A 12,927-nucleotide genomic window follows, 5' to 3' on the forward strand; every position below is an offset into this window, starting at 1 on the left:
CATTGGGCTCATACTGTTTTCTACCACTGCCGTGTTACAGCACTAACACTGCTAAGTCTCTTCTGAGACTCAGTGAGTGTCATGTCATATTCACGGCTTTGCTCTTTCAAAACAATACAGGAAGAAAAATTTTACATGGATAAAAAGGAGGTAAAAGAAATACTAGTTTTGAAAATGAATTGCCTTTTTCACAACAACCCTTCTTCTTCCCTCCCTACCAAGTAGTTCATTAACTAACACCACTCATGCTGTACCTTACCTCAGAGCTGCTTGGGATTTCTGATCCTGCAGTTGAAATAGTTTCAGGTCCATTGCATTCTTCCCCTAAGGAACATTGAAAAAGAGATTCACATAAATACATTCCTTTTTTTAAAATACTGTTGTATGTGAAAGTGATGTGGACCTTGAAGGCATGGAACTACAAACAAGTGCAGGATGGAAAATAATACTCATAGTACATAAAATCTTCAAGAATGGTTTTTTGGAGGAGAAAAGATGCTGCAAGACACAATATACTCAATCTGTGCTACCTTGGTGTAACCTTGCATACACAGAAATGTATTTTTAACTGTGACAGAAACAAAAAAATCTGTTGTCATCACTTAGCTTTCTTGTCACAAATATCTGCTAGGTCTAAGTGGCTTTCAACTCAGAGGTTTGCTGCCTCGGTTATGGAAGTCCAATTAGCTGTGGAAGTGTTTGCTAGAGATCAAATTAGGGTGTGGTTTTTTGCTAAGGAGTCAATGATGCATAATCTCAAGATTACAAATGCCCATGTAATGGAGGTATGACAACAGGATCAAAAATAGTAATGTGAATTTAATTACTTAGCTTCTTGTTCAAAAAACAAACCTAAAAAAAACCCAAAACCCAGCTCCAAAACAACAACTGATAAAATAAGCCAAACAAAAAAATCTGACTTTATTTTAATGACAGTAGTGAACTCCAACACAACTTTCCCACAAATACAGTACTTTCACCAAAGACACTGTTACTAAAATCTTAATGCTAAAGGGAAAATCCTATTCAGTACCTTCAGAATCTTAAATTGGATCAAGACTGGCTGGGTTTGTGCGTCTGAATTTACACTGTCACCAGTTTCCTATGCAGAACAACTCTGAGCCCATAAGAAGGTTTCTGTTAACAACCATCTCTGCTGATTAGGCACACCAGTCTCTTCAATCAGGCATCTAAATCACTCCACTGGAAAAGGAAAAGCAGTTTTGAAAACAGCTGATCAAAATCTGGACTGTGCACTGAAAAATGGTGTCTCTTTCAGAAAAGAGGATTCACCTTACTTCTTTCTCCTTTAAGGAAGCATTGCTGAGTATAGCTTAGACTGGACAGACTTAAACTGAACCACTGTTAAGACAACTACAGTTACCAACAAAACAAGCCTACTTTTCTTTTTGTAATCTGCAAATATTTGATGTCAAAATTGCATCCAGGCAGGATATAAAGTGGTTTTTAAAATATAATAAGCATTGAAGCATTTTGTTTCCTAAAATTTTTTTCTCTTTCAAAGTTCACTTACAGAAAATGGTGCCTATAATTTTTAACTATACACAATACGATGAGAAACCAAGCAATGTTGTATAAAATATAACAAATAAGTTTCTGAATGCCAAGACAGTTAACACTGTTGCATGTTATTCTGCTAAAGCAAATTACACCTGGAAAATCTGTATTAGTAGATACACTCTGAACACCAGGGTGAAGAATGGGAGCATCCCTACCACACTCTGCTGCCTAAAGCCCTGAAGGCAGGTGGCTACTGCAGACTTGGCCAAAGGTACCAGCCCAGGGCCCAGGAGCAGAAACCCAAATGTTTCGTCACACAACCCTCCTTTCCAGGCCAGAAACAGTCTGGCATCTTGTCCCTGCAGCAGGAACATTCTATTTTCTATACTGCTGAGGGAACTTGAACTGATTCAATGGCCTATAACAGCCTTTGGGGGTGGGGGAGGGAGGGGGTGTGTGTTCTGGATTTTATCCTCTCTGTAATTGTGAAAGTCTAACCTCAGAACAAATACAATTCAGAGTTCCACATTTTAAGTGCTTTCTCAGTACCACAGCTGATTATTTATGCAACTTGTGGAAGGAAATCCTCTTGATACCTCTGTTCCACTGGAATAAACCTGAATAACCCTAGAGCAGCACACGAGAAGGTAAAAAGAGAATGCAAAACATATAGTAACTGAAAAGCACAACATACTCAGGATGTCCGCTCCTGGTAAAACATGTCATCAGATTCCTGAACATGAGCAGCACAAGCTACGCACTCCCAAATCACGTAGGAAGGTGTAAAGAAGCCCCAGCCCAGAGCTGCACCAAGCACCATGAATGTAAATGCACAATTAGATCTCAACCAGGAGAGCTGCCAACAGATAGCCAACAACTGACTTGCAAATCACACTGCAAAAGGCCTGGCTCCTATGTGATACCAATGACTCACAGTAACCAAAGACTGATTTGCAAGAGGCTCCCAGCAGAAAAACAAAGAAAGGACAGAGGGAACTGACAAAAGCGAGGCAGGTAAAACATGGGTTAGTACAATACCTTCTGACTGTGATGGCGTGAACTTGGTGAGAACCGCAATGTCATCTTTGAAAGGAAAAAACACTTCAGTAAGAACCAGAAGGAAAATTCACTTTAACCCGAACCCATTTCAGAATTCTCCTCCATCCTTTACAATAAAGCAAAAGAATAAACCCTGGACACCAGAGACTGTGACCTAGACAGAAAGCACAGCACAGGCTCCTCCTGGAACACCAACATTCCCCTTTTTGTCCAGGCACCTCATTCGGCAGCACAAACAAGGATGCCACTCTTCCTTAGGACCATAACAGCTTCTACTAGTCAAGAAAATGCTTTTAAAATTCTTCAGGAAATTACTGCTTCATATCTAAAGATGGAGGTAAACCAATCACATTCTGATAAAATTCCATATTTAAGGGTATGTCCTTGTTCTTAACACTATATGCTTTTTTATGTATATAAATAGACCTAGAAATATCTGCACACCAAGAACAACAAATAAGGACACTTACTAAACTAAGTGGCTCTTTATCATAAAATTTGTATTAATAGCAGAAACTCTTTGAAATGTTTTTTTTTCAAAACTAAGTCCAGTACAACTCCCTGACTATTAAAGCCCACTAAATTATTTCAGAAAAGTATAATTTTAGTATTTGTTCAAATCACTGGCCTTCATGGGAGTGCATATATATTACCCAAAAGAAATGCCTCTTTGCAATGTAACTGCAAAGGCTGGTCTTCACCAGCCTTACAACTCTCCACACAACTATTACATGTAACCCTTTAAACAAATGTGCCTTGGCAGTGTGCATGTTACTGTAAATAAGCAGCCTTCATATGGCCTATAATTCTGCAGTAAAAGGCAACATATGCTGTCCCAAACTACACCCAACCACAGGGCAACCTACTTAGAAACTTTTGGTAAAGAATTACAGACCATTTCTACTTCAATTACAGATCTGAATGATGAGAACAACAGCAGCCCACAACACAAATTAACATTCAGTATTGAAGAATATAATCAAGATTGATTTCATCTCTTAAAATATAAATAGTTTACTCACAACACAGGTACTTTCACTACTATAATCTTAGGATTCCTGTAACAAGCATAGAAAACAGCTTCTTGTGTAATTGAACAATCAGAAATTCTACAATACTTCAAATTTGTTCACAGTGCTTCCAAAATCAGGTGGCAGATGAAGAGACATTTTTAGGGATCAAAATTTGTTTTACTACTAAAACTAGGAAATCATCTGTATTTGCACACCTAAGATCTGTGATAGAGCTACTCCAAAGAAAAAGCCACAGACAGGATTCTCATGGGGGTGTTGATAAACTGCATTGTTAGGAGCAGTAAGAGACTATTACTATTGATTCTTCTATTTCAATATTGTTTCCAAAATTCTGCTTTCAATTATTTCCACAATTTTCTTAGACACAATAACAGCATCCTTTTCAGCCAACAAAACCAAGCAAGGAGCTTTCAGACCACTGACACTGTTCTACATCTGTCTGGCACATTGGCATATTAGTCTATACACTTGCCTATCCCTAGAGCAAAATGTTGATGGTCCAGGTAAAATGAAAACAAACAAATAAACCAACCCTAACAAATCCTGAAACTTACACTGTGGTTGTTATGAAGTAGCCACTATGTACTATGAAGAAAACTCCCAATATTCCTCTTTAACATGCTATGAAAGAAAACATTATTCCTAGATGTCTTGAAGTTACCATCTTAATAAACCCCCTGACATCATCTGATGACTGGGCCTGGCCAAGAGGAAAGAGAAATGAGTCAATGCCTCCATTAAGCACCATAATGACTATTGCAAGTGATTCCAGATCGAAGGAAAGCAGCTCTACAATGACTTATCAACTAAATGATGCACACACTGATCACATCCTGCAGAGCTGAATGGAGCTGCACTGGGAACTGGAATCCCACCCAGCTGTCTTGTAAAAAAGCAAGATGAGGTTATTACTCCAGCTGCTATTGTCTGAAGAGTAGGAACTGTGCTGCTGAGCCAAAGGCTCAATCCTAAAGTGATGCGGTGATTCAGGCACACAGAGATGCTCCTAAAAATTTAAAACTATTTAACAATGAAAACATTCTCAGTGGATCCAAGAAAACCAATTGGGAATATTTGAAAGAATCTTATTAGTCCCTTAAAAAGAAGAAGATTGCATTCAAGTATAGGCTGCTTCACTGACATATTAATTTTCTTCATGTATTTTATTATTAAACAAGTACTTCCAGAGAACAGGTATTTATCAACACATCAGAAGTAAAAGAAAAATAACTGTTTTACATAGGCATAAATACAGTTCCTAACAGTAAGAAAATCTCATTTAGCATTTGGAAAAGACAAGTAGTCCTAGTCCTAATCTCCAGTATAGTAACTGGGTATTTTACATCAAAATGGGACGTTTACCTTCAGCTGCCTCCCTTTTACTGAACCACAAAACCACCTCCTCTTTTGATTACAAGCCACTGGGATAGCAAAAAAGGGAATACATTAAACAAAAGGAGAAGTTGTGCAAATCTGTTTTTAGCAAAAAAACCCACAAACACAGCGTTGTAACAGAGAATTTAAATGGCATTTTAATGCAATTCAGGTAACAACCATCATTATTTTATGTACCAGCACAGGCAAGACTGAAAGGATGCTGTGAGCATTCAGACCACCTAGGTACCATTGCTCTGCAGGATGACACACATAAACTGATTAATAGGTTCAAATGCAGTTAAAAAAGAAAGCCTAGACGGGCAATAGTTGGATAAAGCCAGGTATTTTTAAACTGAACACCTCTCAGCATCATTTACTGACGCATTTCTCCAACCTCCACTGAAATCACTGATGCAAACCCTTAGGCAACAGTCTCCAACTTCTTTCCACGTTTGCAATATACACAAGTGCCCCAGAGTACTGGAGGGCCCAACGAACTATTCATTCTGTGCACACACATTGCATTCCTACCCTTGCATGAGAGATCTTCTACAGATGATGTAAATGAAAAGGGATGCATAAGCTAGGAAACTAATGATGCAAATATAGCAATATATTGTTTTAAAAAATCACCTCAAATTTACCGTCCTCTGGTGGTATTCCTCAATTTCATGTTATCCAGACATTTAATTTCAGATGGCCAATTTAAATGGCAAGTTTTTGTTCCTTCTGGTTCTTCAAGCTCTACTTCACTCAGTACTTTGCCGGTTATGCTTCCAATGAAATGCATTGTAAATTTTGCTACTGTATTCACCTGTGGGATCTCAGCACCTCAGGATGGAGGTGCAGAGAGGCCGAGACCACCCTTGGGGGGCTCGGGAATCCTGGAATGTTGCCAGAAGTGTCTGGTGGCAGGATTTTGATCCTACACAGGAGATGAGACCTGTATGAGGGCTGGGAGGAATTCACTGGGTGAATGGTGAAGGGATAAGTTAGTTAAAGTGTAGAACACAGGGTTTAGGATTTTGGTACAGGGGGGTCTAAAGAAGTAAGATGGAGGAATTGGGGCGTGTCCTGTCCTTCTTCTTCTTCTTCTTGGCCTCCATCTTCTGTGGTGGTGGTGGCACTTTGGGATTGGTCATTACTAAAAGTGCACCGGTTAATAAGAGTAGAAGGTATTGGAGTAAAATGATAAATATTGTACACGTAACTTAGGGTATAAAGATAAGTGACCGCCCGGGGGCTTGGGGAGTGTGCCCATGGCTGACTTGCTGTGCAGACCTCTGTCGGGCTGAAAGAAAATCTTTTAGATAAACAATTAATAAACACCGAGACCGAGACAAGATCAGAAGTCTCTCCTCGTTCTTTGAAGCGTCGGCTCTCCAAGGCCATCCCTGGGCCTTTCCAGGCCACCTAAACAGCAAAAAAACACAGAAAACCTTACAAGCGGCGTCCCTGAAATAGCTCTGGACATAAATCAGCCCAGCAAAGAGAAAAGAAGAACGCCAGAAATTTACATTCACCAAGTATTTAATTTTCTCACATTACACAACATAAAAATATACCAGTATAGGAAGATGTTTTATAAACAAATGCAAGATTTGCAAGATTTACAAGAATCACAAGACTTGGCATTTTTGTCCAAATTACTCTAAAAATGATGGAACATCTTTGGAATTCCTATACTCATCCCAAAGAGAAACTGTTCCTATCAATCAAGAAAATGATCAGGGCAATAGGCCATGGCTTCCATTGCCTAAACTTATTTTATGTAAGCACTAGTCAATTAACAGAACTGAGGTAGGCAAAGTGCTTTGAAGAACCAAGTGGCCTGAAATCCACACCTGCTAGCCATTACTTGCTGGCATGGTATATTTCTAGCACACTATAAATGGTGCAAACACAGACTTTCTGATTTCCTACCCAACAGTCCAGACAACTCCTTTGAATAACAAAACCACAGGGCCCTTTCTAATTTAGGGCCAGAACAGCATATGAAAGGACGACCATCTGCATCATGGGTCCCACCCACATGGTTTGCTGGGGTACTGCTATCTTGCCAAAGGCCTCAAATTTCATATTTACCCTTTTGAGCCTAGTAAGAAGACGAGATTTCCTTGGGATTTCCAGTTAGAAGACTGCCCTTCATGCAAAGATATGTTCACTTCCTAAAAAAACGTGTTTGGAATTTCACCATGTCTACTGGTCCTCACTGGGGAACAAAGGCATGAACACCACAGCTTTAACAGCTTCAGGTTTCAATGAAAAACATTTACCTATATAGTAATATAGATATGTTCTTCCAAATAAAAATCCATATGTTTTTCCATATAAAATCCAAGTAAACAAATCCCAATGGGCTCAGCTCCTCCCCCACACAGTGTTTAATCTAACATAAAATGTTATGGTTGTTACAACAAAAAACACAACGGTACACAGTGTGTAACTACACACAAACTTTAATCTATAATTATTTCTGACAAGTTATTCAGCTTTAGCACCAACAAATAACTGTAAATCCCTCCATAACTATGCTATAATTGCAAGAATTAGCCCTAGCAATACAACACATCCCTTTCTGCATTTATACACAAACGTGGAAAGCTATCACCAAATATAATAAAATTACTGCTAGATAAGAAAATACATCTTGGTAATTACACTGCTCTTTGGCTCAATCCTCAGATCACAATAAAAACCAGTGCAAAAGTTGACTGCATTATTACCTCACCTCTTAACATCTGATCACATTTCCACATTACCTATACCTTCCTGATAACATGCTTATGTTAGATGAGTTTGTCTCCTCCACGTGCATATGCAACTCATTGGTTTAAAGATACAAAATATGAACACATGGTATTTCTTTTCCTGGTGGTTTTGTTTGTTCTTCTGTTTGGGGTTTTTCTTACAAATTATATGCCAACAGCTCTCAAGCACAATTTTGAAGGACATTTTCTTCAATGCCCTTTTATCTTATCCTGGTGTCTCCTTGTATGACAGCAATTACTAAGTCTTTGTACATAAAGGTTGAAGTGTACTTCCACTTTATAATACAGCTATCCGTTCATTTCTGTAGGGAACACCTCAGAACAGCACAGCGCACCAGGCAATGCCTTTAGCAGCAAACTGATGGAGAGGGAATCACTGAAATGAGAGAACATCACTCTGCCTTACACCACAAGAGATGTTGGTGGCTTTCTTGCTGTTTATTTGGCATTCACAATCCAAAATCTCTGCCCCACCCCTGAGCCAAATCATTCCTCCAGGAACTATTGTAAGGGAGAGACAGCTGCAGAGCATTTTCTTTGATATTCTGAGCGAGAAGGTGAAATTGTAGGCCCCTTGTTACAAACAAATAAATGCTTTCACCTGTGATGGCAGGACCATCACTCAGTTCAGCACCTGAGGGATCTTAGAGGTCTTTTTCAACTTTAATGATTCTATGAATCTACCTTTATTTCCCAGCTTCCCAAAATGTGGCCTGAATATCCCACATAATTGCTACTGGATTTAAATGGCATGCAGGGTACTTAATCCTCCCTTTGCTACTCACTGAACTGCAGACAGTGAGTTTAACGTCAAATGCAGGGTGCTCACCTAAAATGAAAATGCTCTCCAAGAGCAATTTTTTTTTAAACTGACAATCTTTAGAGAAAAATCCCTATTTAACAGCTGCAGTGGAATGGGCTTGACATTTTCATTTTCCCACTAAAAGCACCACAGCTATAGAGTGATATGACAAGTTGTTGGGATGGGTTCCCAACAGCAGGTTTTCCTACTACAAACAGGAGTTTTCACTTACAAAGAGGTTTAACTTCAATAGCCAACCTCTATTTACACTGTGCCCCTGCAGTGACGCATGGCAGCCAGTAAAAAATTCCACTCAGAAACCAAATACTGCTTGGGCCACGAGACTATTTTCTCCCCTGCCTTTTATATTATGAACTATGTCTAAATTTCTTGCAGCTTTTATTTCATTACCTAGGAATAAACTATGAAACGGTTCCCTCTTAACAAACCCTTTGGTTCAGTCCTGTGGGAATATGATATCCCACTCAACGTTTCCACAAATAGATCAGAAATTACTACATTCACCCTGACAGTAATTAGAGACAGATGCAGTTTTGAACAGAGGCCTGCATTTTATGTTATGATATCAATTCTGATCAAATAAGCTCTGTATCATTTGATTAAATAACAGCAGGATTTGGCCCTGTGTGGGATCTCAGCACCTCAGGATGGAGGTGCAGAGTGGCCGAGACCACCCTTGGGGGGCTCGGGAGTCCTGGAATGTTGCCAGAAGTGTCTGGTGGCTGGACTTTGATCCGACACAGGGGACGACACCTGTATGAGGACTGGGAAGGTTTCACTGGGTGAATGGTGAAGGGATAAGTTAATTAGAGTGTAAAACACAGGGTTTAGGATTTCTGTACTGGGGGGTCTAAAGAAGTAAGATGGAGGAATTGGGGTGTGTCCTGTTCTTCTTCTTCTTCTTCTTGGCCTCCATCTTCTGTGGTGATGGTGGCACTTTGGGATTGGTTATTACTAAAGGTGCACCGGTTAATAAGGGTAGAAGGTATTGGGGAGAAATGATAAATATTGTACACGTAACTTCAGGTATAAAGATAAGTGACCGCCCCGGGGGCTTGCAGTGTGCCCATGGCTGACTTGCTGTGCAGACCTCTGTCAGGCTGAAAGAAAATCTTTTAGATAAACAATTAATAAACACCGAGACAAGATCAGAAGTCTCTCCTCGTCCTTTGAAGCGCCGGGCTCTTCAAGGCCATCCCTGGGCCTTTCCAGGCCACCTAAACAGCCGAGAAAGCAACAGCCCTGAATGCTGAGGTGATGCAAGGTGCCAACACACTGGTACAAGCACTGCTGTGGCACAAGCACTGCTGGCTTTCACCCATGTTTTTGCACCTTTCTGGGAGGGAAACAAGCAAGATGACACGCAACCTAAGCAAGCATTTGAATTAAGATCACTGGGAGAGTTCTGAGCACAAAGCAGGCCCCTGGAAGCTCTGGAAGAGGAGCCATGTGTATAAAGGCAGCATACTTCAAATCATGGCATGGAGCCAACAGCAAGCTTTCAGCAAACTGGCAGGCTTGGGATATATCCCACAACACAGCCACTGCAGCATTTACATGCTGAGGGAAAAAAAGCTACTGAAAGTGATCGCAGACACAAACAATCCTAGCAACATACTGCAGTCCTCTTCCTCTGAAAGTTACATTCCAGTTTGGCAATTTCAGTTTGCTTGGACTTTCATGTTTGGGGTAAATGACACACACCTTCCAACAGAAAGCAAAATCCCACACACAGAAATGGAATTTTTTACCTCACACAGATGTAATTCAGCAGGAAGCCAGGAACCCTCCTTCAAGGTAGAAGTTTTGGCACATAGTTTAACATGCCTGTTTAGAGCCTTTCTGTTGCTGGTAGAGTTTTGCACCCCATAACCTGCTCCCCAACATTCAAGTTTAATAAAAAGCAGTAGTAAACCAGAATGAAATACACACATACTATCCAAATACAAACATGTCTTTAAAGAAAATAAGTAGCAGATGTTTTCTGTCCTGCCTTGCTCCTTTTGACTTACACAGGCCCTGCCTGTACACATCAGACATCCAGAGCCTTAAGAGGCTTTTCCTAAAAGGCACAGAGCATATGTTTAGATCTATCTATAAGAAGTCCTGCTGGCAGCATTTTGTACACTGTTAACTTTTCTAAACAATCATTTAAGGAATTTTCTGGGGGTTTTTCAACCTCGAGAGACTTTTGGGCAACAAATTAACGTAACTTTTAAAAAGCCTACTCACTTCACTCCATATTCAATTGGCTTCTGCTTAAGAAAAGTGGTTAATTAACAAAACTGAACTGAATTAGAGTATGATTTTGTACGGAAAGTTATGTGCTACTCTATGGCAAATCCTTCTTAACCATCCTTGAACACTGAAACCCCTCAAATCTCCTTATATTCACTATTTATGACTATAAAAATCCCAGGCTCATGGGACAACTGAATAATGTGGAATGAAGTTTACAAATCTGACTTCACAGAACCATTCCCTAAATAGGAATATTTTGTGTGTTCTGTAAATGTTTTTTAGTCTCCAAGTACTGCAGGAGAATAACCCATGGAGAGAGCAGCTCAGCCCCAGCATTTCTCATGGCTCCCAGGCACAGGCATGGGCAATGACTCAGGTCTCTCATCCCCTCTGGAACAGGGTTGCTGGCCAGGAGGCTGTAATATCCATCTGCTCGGGTTCCTGAGGAGTTGCCAGCTCCAGCAGCCCTTCCAGAGAGGGCAAACCTTCGTCTGACACTTGCTGCAGACAACTGTGTCGCGGCAGTGCACCCCTCTCCTTGCTGTCACTACAATGAGCTGCTTTGGGATAACTTTACAGTCAGTATTGCCATCATACCTCTCTGAAACAAGACTGCCAAGTATTTTGAAAATCACGATTTGCTCCTAGTGCTTGAGGTGTTTAAAGTGGCACTATATATGTTTTTCTAAAAGAGACAGCGCAGTAGAACAGATATCCCGAGAAGCCAACACAGGGAGACTCAGCGGTTCTTTCCTGCTTTAAGACTTTCACTTCTAGGACTGATGGCAAAGCATTATTCCCAAAAAAGTAATTTTTATAGGTCAGCATTTTCCTTTTTTTTAAAAAAAAAAAAAGCTATACAGTCTCATTCTGAAAATATCAACACGCTCTCTTACTTCTTACTGTTGATGCACGTTGCCAGGCGAGGTGCTGATAAACACACACTTGCATCATGTTATTTCACAAAATATTAACTTGACCACACTTATTATAAGTAATGACACGGAGTGGAAACTGTAACATGGCCACAGCGAAAAAGTAAGATCCTGACACAAATCCACTGGCTGCACATGCCCTGCCCCAGGGTCTGTCCGGAGGTTCGGTGTGTCAGAGCATCCGGGATGGGGCGAGGGGAAGCGGGGAAGAAGGGACGAGGGGAAGAAGGGAAGAAGATTGGTCACATCTTCACCTTCCCAGCTGAGGTAGGGTCCGCTCGGAGCCCCTCGCAAGGGCAGCCTCAGCTCCCCGGGGCCAGCGCCCATCCCAGCCGGGGGAGGCTCAAAGTTTGCTGTCCGGCAGAGGGACCTTTGTATCTGCTGTGTCTTTTAGGATAAAAATCAAGCGGATCCTCGTGGTTTTTTTGTTCTTGGCAGGGTGCTGATACGAGAACCTCCATTTTCAAGATTTATTTGAGGATTGTAAAGATCGAATCATGGTTGGATCGTGCTCACGGAGAAGCGGTTTTGTTCTTCTCAAGCGGAAGCCGAAGGACTAAACGCTCGATGCGGGAGAAGTGAGGATTCACCCGGGACCAGCCCCGTCTCACAGACGCCAGCCTGCAGACCCCGGGCAGGAACCAGAGCCCCCCAGACCCGCAAACCACGCTCGCCTCCGCTCCCGGTTCCCCGGGGGGCAAGGGCGGAACAGAACCACGATCCCCCCTCCTCGCCCTCTCCTACCGTCGGCCGACAGAGCCATCTCGATGAGGGTCTCGTTGGCTTTCTTCCCCAAGCGGTTCATGGTGGCCGCCTTTCCGCTGCTGCTGCCGCCGGGGAGCGGCCGCGGAGGCGAGCGGTGACTCAGGGCGGCGGGGCCGCCTTATGCATGCGCACTGCCCGCGGGGCGGAGCGGGGCCGGCCCGGGCCGGGGGAATCGCCACCGAGAGGGGCCGGGCCGGGGCTGGAGGAGCCGCTACCGAGAGGGGCCGGCCGGGGCCGGGGGAGCCGCCACCGAGAGGGGCCGGGCGGGGCCGGGGGAGCCGCCACCGAGAGGGGCCGGGGGATCCGCCACCGAGAGGGGCCGGGCCGGGCCGGGGCCGGGGGAGCCGCGGGATCCGCCACGGAGAGGGGCGGGGCCGGGCCGGGCCGAGTGGGGCCGGGGT

General features: G+C 42.4%; 1 protein-coding gene across 7 annotated transcripts in view; it reads right to left on the bottom strand.

Annotated features, from left to right (window-relative positions):
• ANO5 (anoctamin 5) overlaps positions 1 to 12,639 on the bottom strand; it is a 60,518-nt gene extending 47,879 nt beyond the window's left edge. For 2 of the 7 annotated variants that reach the window (XM_059475413.1, XM_059475412.1), the window contains exons 1-3: positions 12,506 to 12,566; positions 2,560 to 2,604; positions 260 to 324 (exon numbers count right to left, since the gene is read on the bottom strand). In XM_059475413.1, the coding sequence (XP_059331396.1) occupies positions 260 to 324; positions 2,560 to 2,604; positions 12,506 to 12,566 (171 nt within the window). Of the gene's footprint in view, positions 1 to 259; positions 325 to 2,559; positions 2,605 to 12,505 lie in introns of all 7 variants that reach the window. The other 5 variants (XM_059475416.1, XM_059475414.1, XM_059475417.1 and 2 more) reach the window with 3 other exon arrangements.
• Between the last annotated feature and the right edge of the window lie 288 nt (positions 12,640 to 12,927).

The sequence above is a fragment of the Ammospiza nelsoni genome, chromosome 6 (genome assembly GCF_027579445.1).
Source record: "Ammospiza nelsoni isolate bAmmNel1 chromosome 6, bAmmNel1.pri, whole genome shotgun sequence".
Classification (NCBI taxonomy): domain Eukaryota; kingdom Metazoa; phylum Chordata; class Aves; order Passeriformes; family Passerellidae; genus Ammospiza; species Ammospiza nelsoni.